Raw genomic sequence first — 14142 nt, forward strand, 5'->3', positions numbered from 1 at the left:
TTTTAGAAACTTAAAATTTCATTAAAGGCAGTTGAAAAGCAAAAATTCACTCTAAGTATAAACTAATTTCAGTATGCTATGAAGTTGACTACCGGTAGATTTCAAGACGTTTTGAAGCCTCCAGCGACTTTTTGGAAATTATCGGAGCCTCCGGCAGATATTTTAATGCTTGAAATTTCCATAAAATTTCACCAAACAGAGACACCTTATTTTTGACATTATTCTGAGATGGATCGCAGGCAGTTTCAATCCGTTTTAGAGTCTACAACAGATTTTTAGAAACTTATGTTTTTCAAAAAATGCCACAAAATCTTTTCCTTTTTATGAAATTTTGCAGAAATTACACAATTAAAAAATTTACTGAAGGCTCCCGTAATTTATAAAAACTCGCTGAAGGCTCCAAAACGACTTGAAATGTACTTACAGTCGACTCCCTAGCGTATTGAAATTAGTTTACAGAATAAATTTTAGCTTTCTAACTGTTTTTAATGAAATTTTGTGGAAATTTCAAGTTTAAAAAATCTACTGGAGGCTCCAAGAATTTTCAAAAAGTCGATGGTGGCCACAAAATGACTCAAACCCACCAGCAGTTGACTTAATAGCGTGTTTAAATTAGATTGCAGCGTGAATTTCTACATTCCAACTTCATTTGATGAAATTTTGTGGACATTTCAAGTTTCAAAAACGTTCTGGAGGCTCCAGAACTGCTCAAAACGGTTTGAAATTGTTTCCAATCGATTTGGCAGGTCGAAAATAAGGTATGTCCCAAATTTAAGCTTTATAGCACAATTTGGTAAGATTTTGATTTTTTTTCTCATTTTTGACCTAAATTTGATTTTCAAAAATTCACCAAAAATCGAAAAATATATGTCAACTGAACTGGCCATCCTTATTAGGAAATTTGACGAAGAATAATTTTAGTGCAATCACTTTTTTCCCTCCGACCCTTCATTTCGGCGATATAGCCGAAAAACGTAGATTGACAAAGGTTAATGACCTTTTGCGGGGGTTGCAGACAAGTTGCAGTGTACAACTTTGGTCAAAATATTTTCGAGTCTACCGTGAATCGAGTTCACGTTTTAAAATGCCGATTTTCATTTTTTAAAACAATTTTCATAAAATTGACAACTTCACCCCCTCACGGAAAAAAAAATTATGGATAATTTTTACTATTTCATACAGTAACCGGATCCCATTCAAAAATATTGCGATTTTTACTATGAGATTAGTAAATTTTACTATGAGAGTAATAAATTTTACCTAATTCTATAGTAAAATGTATTTTTTGGCTGAGTAAAAATCACTATTATTTTTGGATTGGATCCGGTTACTGTACTGAAATAGTAATTTTTATTGTTTTTTTTTTTCAGTGCTCCTCAGTAAGGGTGAAATCGCCATTTTGGGAAAAGCTGGACTGGTCATGCTGATAGGAAATTTAGCGTAGAACAATTTTTGTTGGAACATTTTTCCTCTCGGACCCTTCATTTTGGCGATACAGCCGAAAAACCTGTATCTGCAAAAGTTAATGACCTCTTGCGGGGGTAGCGGTCAAGTTGCGGGGTGCAACTTTTGATGGGTTGTTTTAGAGACCAATCTGAACAAATAATGTGAAATTCAGCTTGCCCCAATTTTTTCGAGGTTCGACTGAAACTTTTGCTAAAATGACTGTACTAAAAGACAGAAATTTGAATCCAAACTAAAGTCGACCTTTCCAATCAATTCCCACCATTTTTGCGCCGATCTGAAGCCTCCAGAAAAAGTTGACATTTCTCCAAAAACTTGAAATCGCTCCCGTATAAGCGTTATTAATCAACTTCGACTGCCGAAAATGTAATCAAAAAATTGATTTGATTTCAATGTTCGATGTTCCGAATTGATCAGAGCAGGTGAATCGCAAATACGAAATTACAGGTTAAAAAGTTTGAAACCACAAATTTTGGAAAAATTCCGAAATCAAGATTCCATTGATTTTTCAATTTTTGGAGAATTTTTAAACATTCAAAATTGACTATTTTCGGCAATTTATGCTTAAAAAAAAAACCCTATATAGGGTATGTAAAGCCTTCAATGAGTAAAACTTACGACATTTAGTCCTTAAACCAGTGTCAACCCCCCCCCCCCCCCCCAACATAATTCCTCCATATCCGGTGATTTCTTCAAAAAGCGAGGAAAGTAATTTGGGCAACTGAAAATAGGTTTTATCCAAATTCGAGCCGAAGTCCAGGAGCATACCTCGAAGGTGTTTTCATTTCTGACCTAAATTCTCTAGTTAGGTACATCATTTAAAAAATATGCTAGCCAAAAAAAATTCGCTCGAGGATCTGCCTGAAAATTGAGACAAATGCAGAATTGCAGATACACCTTGTTAAAAAATAAGCCAAGAACAAGCCACAATTCTATTTTCAGCTGCCCAAATTAAATTTCACTGCCTTCGAGAGAGCTCGAAAGTTTCATCTGGAAAAATCAAAATTCAGCATGGAGGTTCATGAACGATCAAAAATACTGGAATTCGGCCCATTGGAGGGGAGGGGGGTTAACATTAGTTGGGTACAAATTGTCGCAATCTTCGCTAAATGAATATACGAGTATTATTTTTTTTTCCAAATGAATCACCCATCAGTCACTGAAAACGGTTAATTTTGAATTTTGAAAATTCGCCAAAACTCGAACGATCAATTTGGGCAGCTGAAATTTCGGTTATGGTTCTAAAGATGTACATATAAAATAAGGATCAAAGCGTAGAATTGATTTCGATATCTCGATCGAGCGAAAAATACAATCGAGACTCCACAGATCATTCTCGTTTTTTGGAACAGAAAAAAAACAAACATGAAAACATTAAACATCGTCTGTTGATGATTTTGCCCACGCTGATTTCGAATTTTGACTGAATTTTTTGATACGAGTTCCCTCAGGTTTCGCAACAATGCCCAAAAATGTCATATAGATTTAAGTACGTTTAATGACAGCTGTATACTTTGTACATGAAATGAACTATCGTAGTTGGATGATTACAAATTTCGAATCAATTTTTTTGTATCTCACTACCCAAGTCGTCCTCGTACGACCCAAGCTTCAGTGAATTTCTAAATGAACTAAATTCAAACTTCTAATAGATACCTAATTCATTTTTTGATTTTTCCCCACCCCTCCCCTTTTTTATAAGGCTCACCTCGAAAATATAATATTCAAAACATGATACAAGAGTTTTCATGATTTCCTGTTCATCGTATCGATTGCTTCATTCGTGAAATTGAAAAATATTTTAAAAAATCCATATCAAAGGATTTCTCAATTTTCAATTTGAATGGTAAACCGACCTTTGATTAACAGAAATTATACATAAGTAGCATAATTTCTGTACCTATACCATCTTATATGTACGAGTGTCGAGTATGTTTCGAAATCCTAATCAAATAATATTAACACAATTTGATAACAAATCATTTACTTTTTTCAAAATCTCTGTAGAATAAAATATTAGTTTTCATCTTACAGACCTACGAATGATTCAGTTTTTTTCGGAACCTCGACATAATTTTATCACGACATTTGTCACCTTTTCATTGCACTGATGAAATAAACATGAACACATTCTACATGATTGTGGTATTTCTCCTCTTTTATTGCACCGGTGGTCAAGTAAGTCATGTATACGAGTACTAGTCTATTAAATACTTTACATATCCAAGCTCGAGTAGAAAATAATATATACGAATTGAAGTCAATTTGGAGAGTTTTTGTGGATTTTTTTTTGGAAATCTGAAATTACCAGAATATAACTGGAGTCTCCAGAATAATGTAAAAACGCCCTCAATCGGCTCAGCACGTTGAAATTGGCGTATAAAATAAATTTAAGCATTCCAGAAACATGGGGTGAAATTTTGTGAAAATTTTAATTTTCAAAAATCAGCTGGAGGCTCCAGAGCTGCTCCAAAACGGTTAGAATTCATTACCAATCGATTCATGGGGTGAGGAGGAGGACATCAAATTTCAGTTTTGCACGCCAATTTGGAGAAATTTTCTGATTTTTTCGAATTTTTCGTCCCATCGAAAATATGCAACTTACAAGGGAACCTGTTGAGGAGTCACACTCCGATTTGAACGGGACTGCGTTTTTTGGAAAGAGCATAGTCTAAAACCCCCAAAATCAAATTTTCAGCTGCCCAAGTTTATTTTTCGATTTTTGGCGAATTTTTGAAAATTCAAAATTGACTGTTTTTGGCGATTTATGCCTTTTTTTAAAAGTACGTACTTGAACAGTAAAAATGGTCAAAATAAGTCCCAAAACTAATATCAGATACACAAATCCAAATTTCACAATTTCCAGCCATTCTGGAGCCTCCAGCGCGATTTTCAATTTCTCCATGAATTTTGAATTTGCTCCAGAAGGCGCGAATATGCAGCTGGGCTGCTAAAAATCGAGTTGTATATTACGCTCGACCTGTTTAGCGAGTTTATCCACATTTGAGCCGATTTTGGGAGTGACACCTCAAGAGTGGGTTTTTGACCAGCTTTTTCAAAATTAAACTAGACAGCTAAGCAAAAGCTTAGCTGCAAAGTGTGCGTAGCTAGCTGCCTTTTCTACAGCTATACTTAACCGTTATTACATCTATAGGTAGTGCATAAGTGAATCAACCATGTCACAGTGATGAGAATTTTTGAAACTCTCACTGCTTCAAAATAATAATTGTTTTTCAGTGTTTTCATATTTTCCAAATTACAATAGGTATTTCAGAATAATTTATAAGCTTGTATTGCTTCTAAATTAAGAAATTTCTAGTTGTTTTTCATAGTTTGCATTGTTTTAAAATTTACAAAATTTCAAATCGATTTCCCGAATTCCCCATCGCTACAATTTCATAAAGTTTTCAATAAATTTTCAGAATTTTGCATTGCTGCTGAGTTAGGAAATTTGCAATCAATTTTTAGAATTCACATTGCCTCTAAATAGTCAAATTTTGAATAATTTTTCAGAATTCTTATTGTCTTTAAATTAAAAAATTTCAAATTCAATTTTCAAGTTCATATTGTCCACAAATTGTAAAACGTTTACTCAATTTTTGGAATTCACATTGCCTCCAATTTTTCAGAATTCTCATCTTCTTCGTAAATATTACAATACTTATTTCATATAATTTTAAAGTTCACATTATCTGCAACTTACAGAACTTTTAATCAATTTTTGGAATTCTCAGCGTCTCTAAATACAAATTTTCATATTATTTTTTTTTAAATTTCCATTGTCTTCAAATTTATAAATTTTCAAACCAATTTTCAGAACTTGCTTTTTATTCTAAATTAAGAATTAAATCTTATAAAATATGTTAAGAATTTGCATTGCCTCTAAATTACACGAAAAAAATATGGGTAATTTTTACAAAAAAATTTAACTAAATACTGGTATTTAGCACAATTAAGTACCAGATCCCATTCAATAATTTTTACTGTAATCGTACAGTAAAACTTATCATTTTAATAAATTTAGCTATAGGTACCAATAGTAAAAATCATTTTGTTTTAATAATTTTTACTAAATCATGATACATAAAAATTACATGTTTCAATTGTACAAAAATTAGTTTAATTACTCATTTTGAAGTAATTTTTAAATTATAAGTAAAAAGTTAAAAATTATTCATGTCAAGGTAATTCTTACTTTATACTTATGGCTATAGGTAGACAAAAAATTAATGAAATGAATTTTTAGTTCGCAAATGATATCATAATTCATAACTCAGTTTCAGCATCATTTTTGCCCCATTACCATGTACTACTACATAGTAACTCCAAAGCATTTACCTATCCAATTTTCATACGAAAAATCCGTCACCTACCTACTTACCTCACGGGGATTCGAACCTGGGTCCCTAAATTTCCTATTCCTACCTACATGCCCTAACCACTCAGCCACAACTTTACTACGAGGGTTAGGGCATTAAAATAATATATTTGTTCGGTAAACGCCCCACCAAACCACGCCCACTTGGAATTTACAGCTAACAGACCGGGGGTGTAACAGGGTACAATGAAACACAGCTGGTGATGGAATAGACTGGGGGTATAGCAGGGTACAATGAGCGGCAGGTGTTCTACAAGTCCCCTTTTCCCTTTTTTAGGATTTAATGCATTAAAATAATGAACTAAAATTGCAATTACTCAGCAATTACCCATCCGAATTGAATGAAAATTAATCTATTCCCTCCGCCTTAATGATTCTCAAATGGTGTCCAATAGGTACAAAAAACGGTTGGATAGTTTAAGAGAACATTCGTGTATAATGAAATTTCATTTCTCAAAGCGAAACCAATAGTGTGCTACGCACACTAAAAATCAAAAAAATCAAAAGATAACCGTTTGTGAGGAAATTTTTGAAATTTGTACGAATCGCTGTATTTCTTTAAGAACCAACCCTCGGAGCACAAATTCTACCATTTCCAGCCATTTTGGAGCGAGGTGACCCTTCAAAAAACCACTCTTGAGGTGTCACTTTCAAAATCGGCTCAAATGTGGATAAACTCGTTAAACAGGCCGAGTGTAATATACAACTCGATTTTTAGCTGCCCAACTGCATATTCGCGCCTTCTGGAGCAAATTCAAAATTCTGGAGAAATTGAAATTTGCGCTGGGGGCTCCAGAATGGCTGGAAATTGTGAAATTTGGATTTGGGGGGTCAGTTTTGAACAAAATACACCGATTCGCATGAATTTCAAAAATTTCCACACAGACGGGAAATTTTTGATTTTTTTGATTTTTTAATTTTGAAAAAGGATGTTCAAAAAGCCACTCTTGAGGTGTCACTCTCAAAATCGGCTCAAATGTGGATAAACTCATTAAACAGGTCGAGTGTAATATACAATTAGATTTTTAGCAGCCCAGCCAACTTCATATTCACGCCTTCTGGAGCAAATTCAAAATTCTGGAGAAATTGGAAAATCGCGCTGGAGGCTCCAGAATGGCTGGAAATGGTGAAATTTGGATTTGCGTATTCAATATTAGTTTTGGGACTTATTTTGACCACTTTTACAGATCAAGTACGTACTTTTAAACAAAAAGCATAATCGCCAAAAATAGTCAATTTTGAATTTTCAAAAAATCGCTAAAAATCGAAAAAAGAACTTGGGCAGCTGAAAATTTGATTTTGGGGGTTTTAGACTATGCTCTTTCCAAAAATCGCAGTCCCGTTCAAATCGGAGTGTGACACCTCAAGAGGTTCCCTTGTTATAGTATACTTACCTGAAATTTTGGCTAGTGATTTAATTCTCCGCCGGCTTTTTCTATTTGCCTGTGTCCAGTAAGAAAATTTCCTGCCATTTGGAATACCTCTCTTTATTAGAAAACCTTGCAGTTATGATTGAGCTATTTAATATATCAAGAGACCCGATTTGTATTAAATATGGGAAATTTTTTCAGAGCGAACCTTCAAAAACCCCTTCAAACAGTGATATCGAAAATTCGACCCGAAGCGATATATACTTGCAAACTCACGAAATAAACCATATTATGGCTATTCATCAGTTCCGATTCCAAGAGCAACTTCAGACTAATATTATTTACTCACCCTACTTGCATGCACCCACAACTGATAGATATGAATGGAAAATTAAGATATACCCTAACGGCCTAGATAATAAAAATAATACGATTTCTTCATACGTATGTCTATGCAATTCCAGTGCAGTTGAAGAAACGACCGCAGAGTATAATATTTCAATCATAAATAATAAAAAAGAAGTATTATTACAGCGCTATATGTCGCCAAGAAAATATTATGCACGCAGTTTAAAACTATGTTGGGGTTGGCCAATCTTTTGCGAGAAAGATAGTTATTTTAGAAATCATTTACTCCAAAACGACACATTAACATTCTCAGTCCACATAAAATGGGTATCTGAATCATCAAATGAAGATATTCAACGTAATGTTTCTTCGACCACTGCTACACCCGAGACCACCTCCGTCAAATATAATCTGACTGAAAACTTTGAATCGATGCTCGAAAACCCGAAATTCGCAGACGTCGTTTTTATAACGAATGGAAACAGTTATCCAGCCCATAAAAATATTTTGGCCGCGCGAAGTTCAATTTTCGATGCCATGTTTCAACGAAAAGATTCGAAAAATGCAAAATCGAAAAAAATTCGAATAAACGTTACTCCGATGAACGAAAAAGTATTACGAGCGATGCTACGATACATTTATACAGGAATGTGCGAACCGTCGTTGGGAAAACTAACAGATAGATTATTTCAAGCTGCTACCAAATATGGTGTCTATGGATTAAAAGAAACTTGCGAACAAACACATAATAAAACTACGCTTGGTTAAAAATGCATCCATTTAAAAAAAAAACGAATAACTGCAGCAGAAAGTCAAGAATTTTCGTGTAACTGTAACTAACTATTAGGAAAGTTTTAATTTTGAAAATGTAATGAAAAAATGTTATTGAAATAAGATAAGTACCAATAATGTCATGTTTACGATCTTCAAATTCATAAATAAAAATGTTGACCAAAAAAAGGGATCTTTTTCAGCAGTCTTGAAAACAAAAAACAAAAATAAATTAACGTTACTAGGAAATACCTATTTTTTTTTTGTTGGAAATTTATTCAAAAATCAAAATTTATTTTGTCATTTTTGTCAATGTTTTTTCAAAAAGGCAGGAGTTTTTCAAAAACTTTACTACAATTTAGGATATTTTGACCCATTATAAATACCACGTAATTGGCGAAAAAAGAACTCGCTAGCAATATTGATCACAGAACAAGACCTTCTGAAATTTTGGCAAAAATAATTATTTGGTAATCTTGGCATTTTGATTTTTTAGGGCAATTCAGGAAAAAAAGTTCGTATTTTTGTCTTAGTAAACAAAATCTCTCTTCGGCAATTTTGATTTAAAAAAAAAACCGGGTCTAAAGTGATTCTATTAGCTACCTTCAAAAAAAAAAAAATTAAAAACAAAAAAAAAACAGAAAACAAAATTTTTTTTTAATTCCCAAAAAATAATGAATTAAAAAAAAAAAATCATACTCTAATTTGACGATGTTTCAACGAAGACCACTTATTGAGGACATGATCGAGCTATATTAATTTTTCCACCTGCTTTTTTTCAATAAATAGCATCAGACACGAGTCTAGGCAATCGATGCCAGATATATTTGTTCAAAATTCGATGAATATTGATCTCACGTACCTACGGAAATCGTTTTTTGGAGGGGGAGGGGGGAGACACAGAAATGCCAACTAGTGACTTTTTTTGCTTTGAAATTTCCAACTCAAAATTATTGAAGAATGAAATATATGGATATAGGTACACAGCGATTGTACTCAAATTTTTCTCAAAAGAAGTAACCTTAGTAACAGAAGCATCCGGAAAAAGTAACCAAAAAAGCGACTGAAAAATATTTTAACGTAAAAATAACTTATTTAATCTATAGAAAACATTACATTTCAATTTTAGATTAACAGAAAACATTCAATCATAATCAGGGTGTCTATAGTCCAATAAAATTTCAAAATAAAGAAGCAGGACTTTAGCAGCAACTTTTAGCAGGACAATTTTTGAACACTTGGGATTTTTCAAAAAGAGGGAGGGGGTGAGGAAGGTAAACTTTTACATTCGAATTTTTCGAAATAATAATGCCTTCAGACATCCGAACGTTTTTCTTTAAAGCAAGCGGATGTCGAAAAAAAATAATTTCATCAATTCATTTCAATTTTTGATTTCATTTTCACCTTGTAAGGTTCTTGCTAATGTAATGAAATTGGGCGAATAAAAAACTTTTTTCAACATAACAAATCTTTTAAAATTATACAAAAATTTAATGAAAAATTAGAACGATGTTTGTGAAAAAAGTACGTATTTTTAATAATTTTTCAAAATAAAACGGTTAAAATTCGAATGACGATTTTTGTTTTTAAAAAATTCAAAATTGAAAATAAAGTGTTATGAGAGGTAAAAGTATAAAAACGATGGGAAAATCCAGTTGGCAACCATTCATCTTGGAAATCAAGTTGAAATTTTCAAAATTTTTCACTTTTATTTAATTAGAACATTTTTTCAAACTGAAGAGTGAGAATCAGCAAATTTTCCAACTGAGTCAACTTTGACGACTGAGACTACTGCATTTTTGAGTTTGGATGACTCGCCTCCTCACCCCCTTCCCATAATGAAGTCACTGGTTTGTCTACGTAAAAGAACTTTTTAGGAAATTTTTTAAAGAAAATTAGTATTTTCTCAAACAAGAACACTTTTTAATAATTTTGGCAAAAATTAAAATTTTTTGCAATTTGAGGAGAAAATAAGAATTGTTTAACAGTTTTGGTAAGAAAAAAATGTGATTTTTAGATAGGTAGCTAAGGTAAAAATCAACACTTTATGGATGATTTGCCGAAAAAAGCAGAAGTTTTTCAACAAATTTTGGTAAAAACTGGGACTTTTTGACTACGTGTTTTGTCAAAAGAATGAGACTGTTTGGTAATTCTGGCAAAAATCGGACTTTCAGCCGATCTTTAAAAAAAAAACAGGTCGTTTCTCGCATTTTCGGTGAAAAAAGTGACTTTTTTGTGTAGGTAAATTTCGACAACTCCATCTCAATAAAAATAACCAAAGAATGATTTTTTAAGGGAAAAAACTTCCAAATGGAATGAATTTTTTATGATGCTACTAAAAAGCAAATTAATAAATGAATACACGAGTAGGTATGTATCGAATCAGAATCATCTGTTTGGAATCGAAGTCAAAATATACGAAAAATTGACGCTTAATTAAAACGATCCGATAATACACGTTTCAAAATTTATTCGAATCATTTGAAACTGAGATAAACACAAATTATCTTCCTTAAGTTATATCCGTTTGAAAGCAATCAACTTCAGTTCTTCATTCAACACATTCACGTGTAAGATTCTAACCACTCAATACTCATTGAATATTGAAATGAACATGAACACATTTTATACAATTTTGACAGCATTTCTCCTCTCTTATTGCACCACTGATCAGGTAAGTTACTACCAGTACTAGCTTATTAAATACGTACTCATTATCCAAGCTCGAAACTTACAGCAGAAAATTATGAATACAAATTTAAATCAATTTGGACAATTTTTGTGTTTTTTTGGGGAGGGGGGGGGGCGAAATTTCCAGAATATAGCTGGAGTCTCCGGAACGATGTGAAACCGCCTTCAATCGGCTCAGTATGTTGAAATTGGGATCAAAAAATAAAATAAAATATCTATTTCAACTTTACAAAATCATCTGAAGGGTTCAGGACTGATCGAAAACGTAGAAAATCTTTACCAATTGATTCATGGGGTGGAGTGAGAGGTCGGAAAAAGGTTCTACATCAAATTGTAATTTTCCACGTCAATTTGGAAAATCTTTAACTAATTTGTTTCGCAATTTTTGCCCCATTTTGATTTTTAAAAATCAATAAAAAATCTAAAATATGCAATTTGGTATCTGAAATTTTGGCTAGTGATGTCTATTATTCAGCTGTGTCCAGTTTAAAAATGTTTCTGCCATTAGGCATTCAAAGTTATGATTGTGAAAATAGAGCTTTTTAATATAAAAAGACCCGATTTGTATCAAATGATGAGAACATTTTTTTCCAGAGCGAACCCTCAAAACTCCCTTCAAATAGTCATATTGAAGATTTTATTCGAAGCGACACGTACTTGCGAACTCACGAAATAAACCATATTTGGGCAATTCATCAGTTCCGATTCCACGAGCAAATTGAGGAAAATTCGATTTTCTCGCCCGACTTACGCGCACCCACAACCGATAGATATGAATGGCAAATTGAGATCAACCCTAATGGCGAAGATAATAACAATGATACGATTTCTGTGTATGTATGTCGAAACGATGACAGTGCAGTTGAAGAGGCAACTGCAGAGAAAAATATTTCAATCATAAATAATAAAAAAGAAGTATTACTTCACAAATATGATTCGCCAACAAAATATGCACGCGCATACGGATACGGATTTAACTGTTGGGGTTGGCCAAACTTTTGCAAGAAAAATGATTATTTTAGAAATCATTTACTCCAAAACGACACATTAACCCTCTCAATCCACATAAAGTGGTTATCTGAATCACCAACTGAGGTTATTCAACATGTTTCTTCGACCAGTACTGCACCGGGGACCACCACCATCAAATTTAATCTCACTGGGAATTTGGAATCGATGCTGGAAAACCCGAAATTCGCAGACGTCGTTTTTATAACGAATGGAAGCAGTTATCCAGCCCATAAAAATATTTTGTCCGCCCGAAGTCCGATTTTCGCTGCCATGTTTCGAAGAAAAGATTCGAAAAATGAAAAATTGAAAAAAATCCGTATAAACGTTACTTCCATGAACGAAAAAGTACTACGCGCGATGCTGCGGTACATTTATACAGGAAAATGTGAACAGCTAGGGGAACTAACGGACAGATTCTTTGAAGCTGCTACCAAATATGGTGTGAATGGGCTGAGAGAAACTTGCGAACAAGCACACAATAAAACTATGCTTGGTTAAAAATACATCCATCTACCTCTAATTCATTAAAAAAAAAAACAAAAACAAAAAAACATCTTGCGCAGTTCGCAAGATCAACCGACTTTGCTCTAAATATACCCCAGTAATTTACCAACATTTATCTCAGTAATTTACCAGACATTACTTAAAAATTTACTAATTTATCAAAATGCGCGGAAGTACCCAAATTTACCGATTTAATGAATACGAAAAGTCGAAAACATTGACAAAATAAAATAGTCAATCATAAGTAGCCATCATATTACACTTTTATGAAATTGATTTTCAAATAAAAATTAGCGTACTTATGAAGACGTAACCGTCATATTACAAGTGGAATAATATATCAGGAAAATTGTTGACAAAAAACAAAATTATTACCGAAATTTACCAATTTACCGAAATTTAGCTATTTACCAAAATTTACCAATTTACCAAAATTTACCAATTTACCTATTTAACGAAATTTACCTATTTACTGAAATTTACCTATTTACTGAAATTTACCCATTTACCAAAATTTACCAATTTACCAAAATTTACTGTGGCGTCGTAAATCACGCCATATTCGACGACTCGTGTTTTCATATGAAAACACGAGCCGTCGAATAAAATGATGATGATTTTAAATTCTTGGAAAATTAAATATCCGCCAATGCGATGGCTAAAATGTCACGCCATCGCATCGGCGGATACAAAATCCGCCGATCGTGCAACTTTGGTGACAAAGTTGCACACGGCTCGTAGGGCTATCACGCCATATTTCCGCTGGAACTGCTGGTCAGCAGTTTCAGCGGAAATCGGTCACCGACGATTGTACCATCGGTGGTTGACAAAAATTAGTCGCGTTCGGTTCTCCAGGCAATAACATCGCCTTAGCATTAGCTACTCGTAATTTCCGATTGTTAATATTTTGTATCGAACTAATAAAGTGAAAAATCAATTTAAAAATTCGTGTTCGTTATTAAAATCGGTAGCTCATATTCGGCGGAGAATTCGAAAAAACCGTTCGTGACATTACCAATTTACCAAAATTTACCAATTTACCAAAATTTACCAATTTACCAAAATTTACCAATTTACCAAAATTTACCTATTTACCAAAATTTACCAATTTGCCTAGATTTACCAATTTACCAAAATTTAGAGGTTTTTAATGGGTCAATTTTTATCCAGAATTGAAATTTAGCTATTTACTGAAATTTACCAATTTACCAAAATTTACCAATTTACCAATTTACTAATATTTACCAATTTACCAAAATTTACCAATTTACCAAAATTTACCAATTTACCAAAATTTACCAATTTACCAAAATTTACCAATTTACTAAAATTTACCAATTTACCAAAATTTACCAATTTACTAAAATTTACCAATTTACCAAAATTTACAAATTTACCAAAATTTACGAATTTACCCAAATTTATCAATTTACCAAAATTTACCACTTTACCAAAATTTACTAATTTACCAAAAATTACCCCAGCAATTTACTAACATTTACCTCAGTAATTTACCAGACATTTCCTCACTAATTTACCAATTTTTTACCGAATTTTAATTACCCCAGTAATTTACTGTCAAAGGTTTTTACTAATTTACCAAAA

The 14142-nt window shown here is 32.8% G+C and overlaps 2 protein-coding genes and 1 long non-coding RNA gene across 3 annotated transcripts in view; 2 read left to right on the forward strand and 1 right to left on the reverse strand.

Moving 5' to 3' along the window:
• Positions 1-14142, reverse strand: part of LOC135849375 (uncharacterized) — a 498164-nt gene that overhangs the window by 276912 nt on the left and 207110 nt on the right. The window lies entirely within an intron of this gene.
• LOC135847555 (speckle-type POZ protein-like) lies at positions 3370-8507 on the forward strand. The gene is made up of 2 exons (XM_065367117.1): positions 3370-3642; positions 7414-8507. Exons 1-2 carry the CDS (start codon positions 3586-3588, stop codon positions 8326-8328), a joined length of 972 nt encoding a protein of 323 aa, XP_065223189.1. The 5' UTR covers positions 3370-3585; the 3' UTR covers positions 8329-8507.
• On the forward strand, positions 10872-12942 carry LOC135848622 (speckle-type POZ protein-like). Its single transcript, XM_065368560.1, has 2 exons — positions 10872-11005; positions 11617-12942. The coding sequence occupies exons 1-2, from the start codon at positions 10940-10942 to the stop codon at positions 12529-12531; spliced, it is 981 nt and encodes a 326-aa protein (XP_065224632.1). The 5' UTR covers positions 10872-10939; the 3' UTR covers positions 12532-12942.

This window comes from Planococcus citri, chromosome 5, assembly GCF_950023065.1.
Source record: "Planococcus citri chromosome 5, ihPlaCitr1.1, whole genome shotgun sequence".
Taxonomy (NCBI): Eukaryota; Metazoa; Arthropoda; class Insecta; order Hemiptera; family Pseudococcidae; genus Planococcus; species Planococcus citri.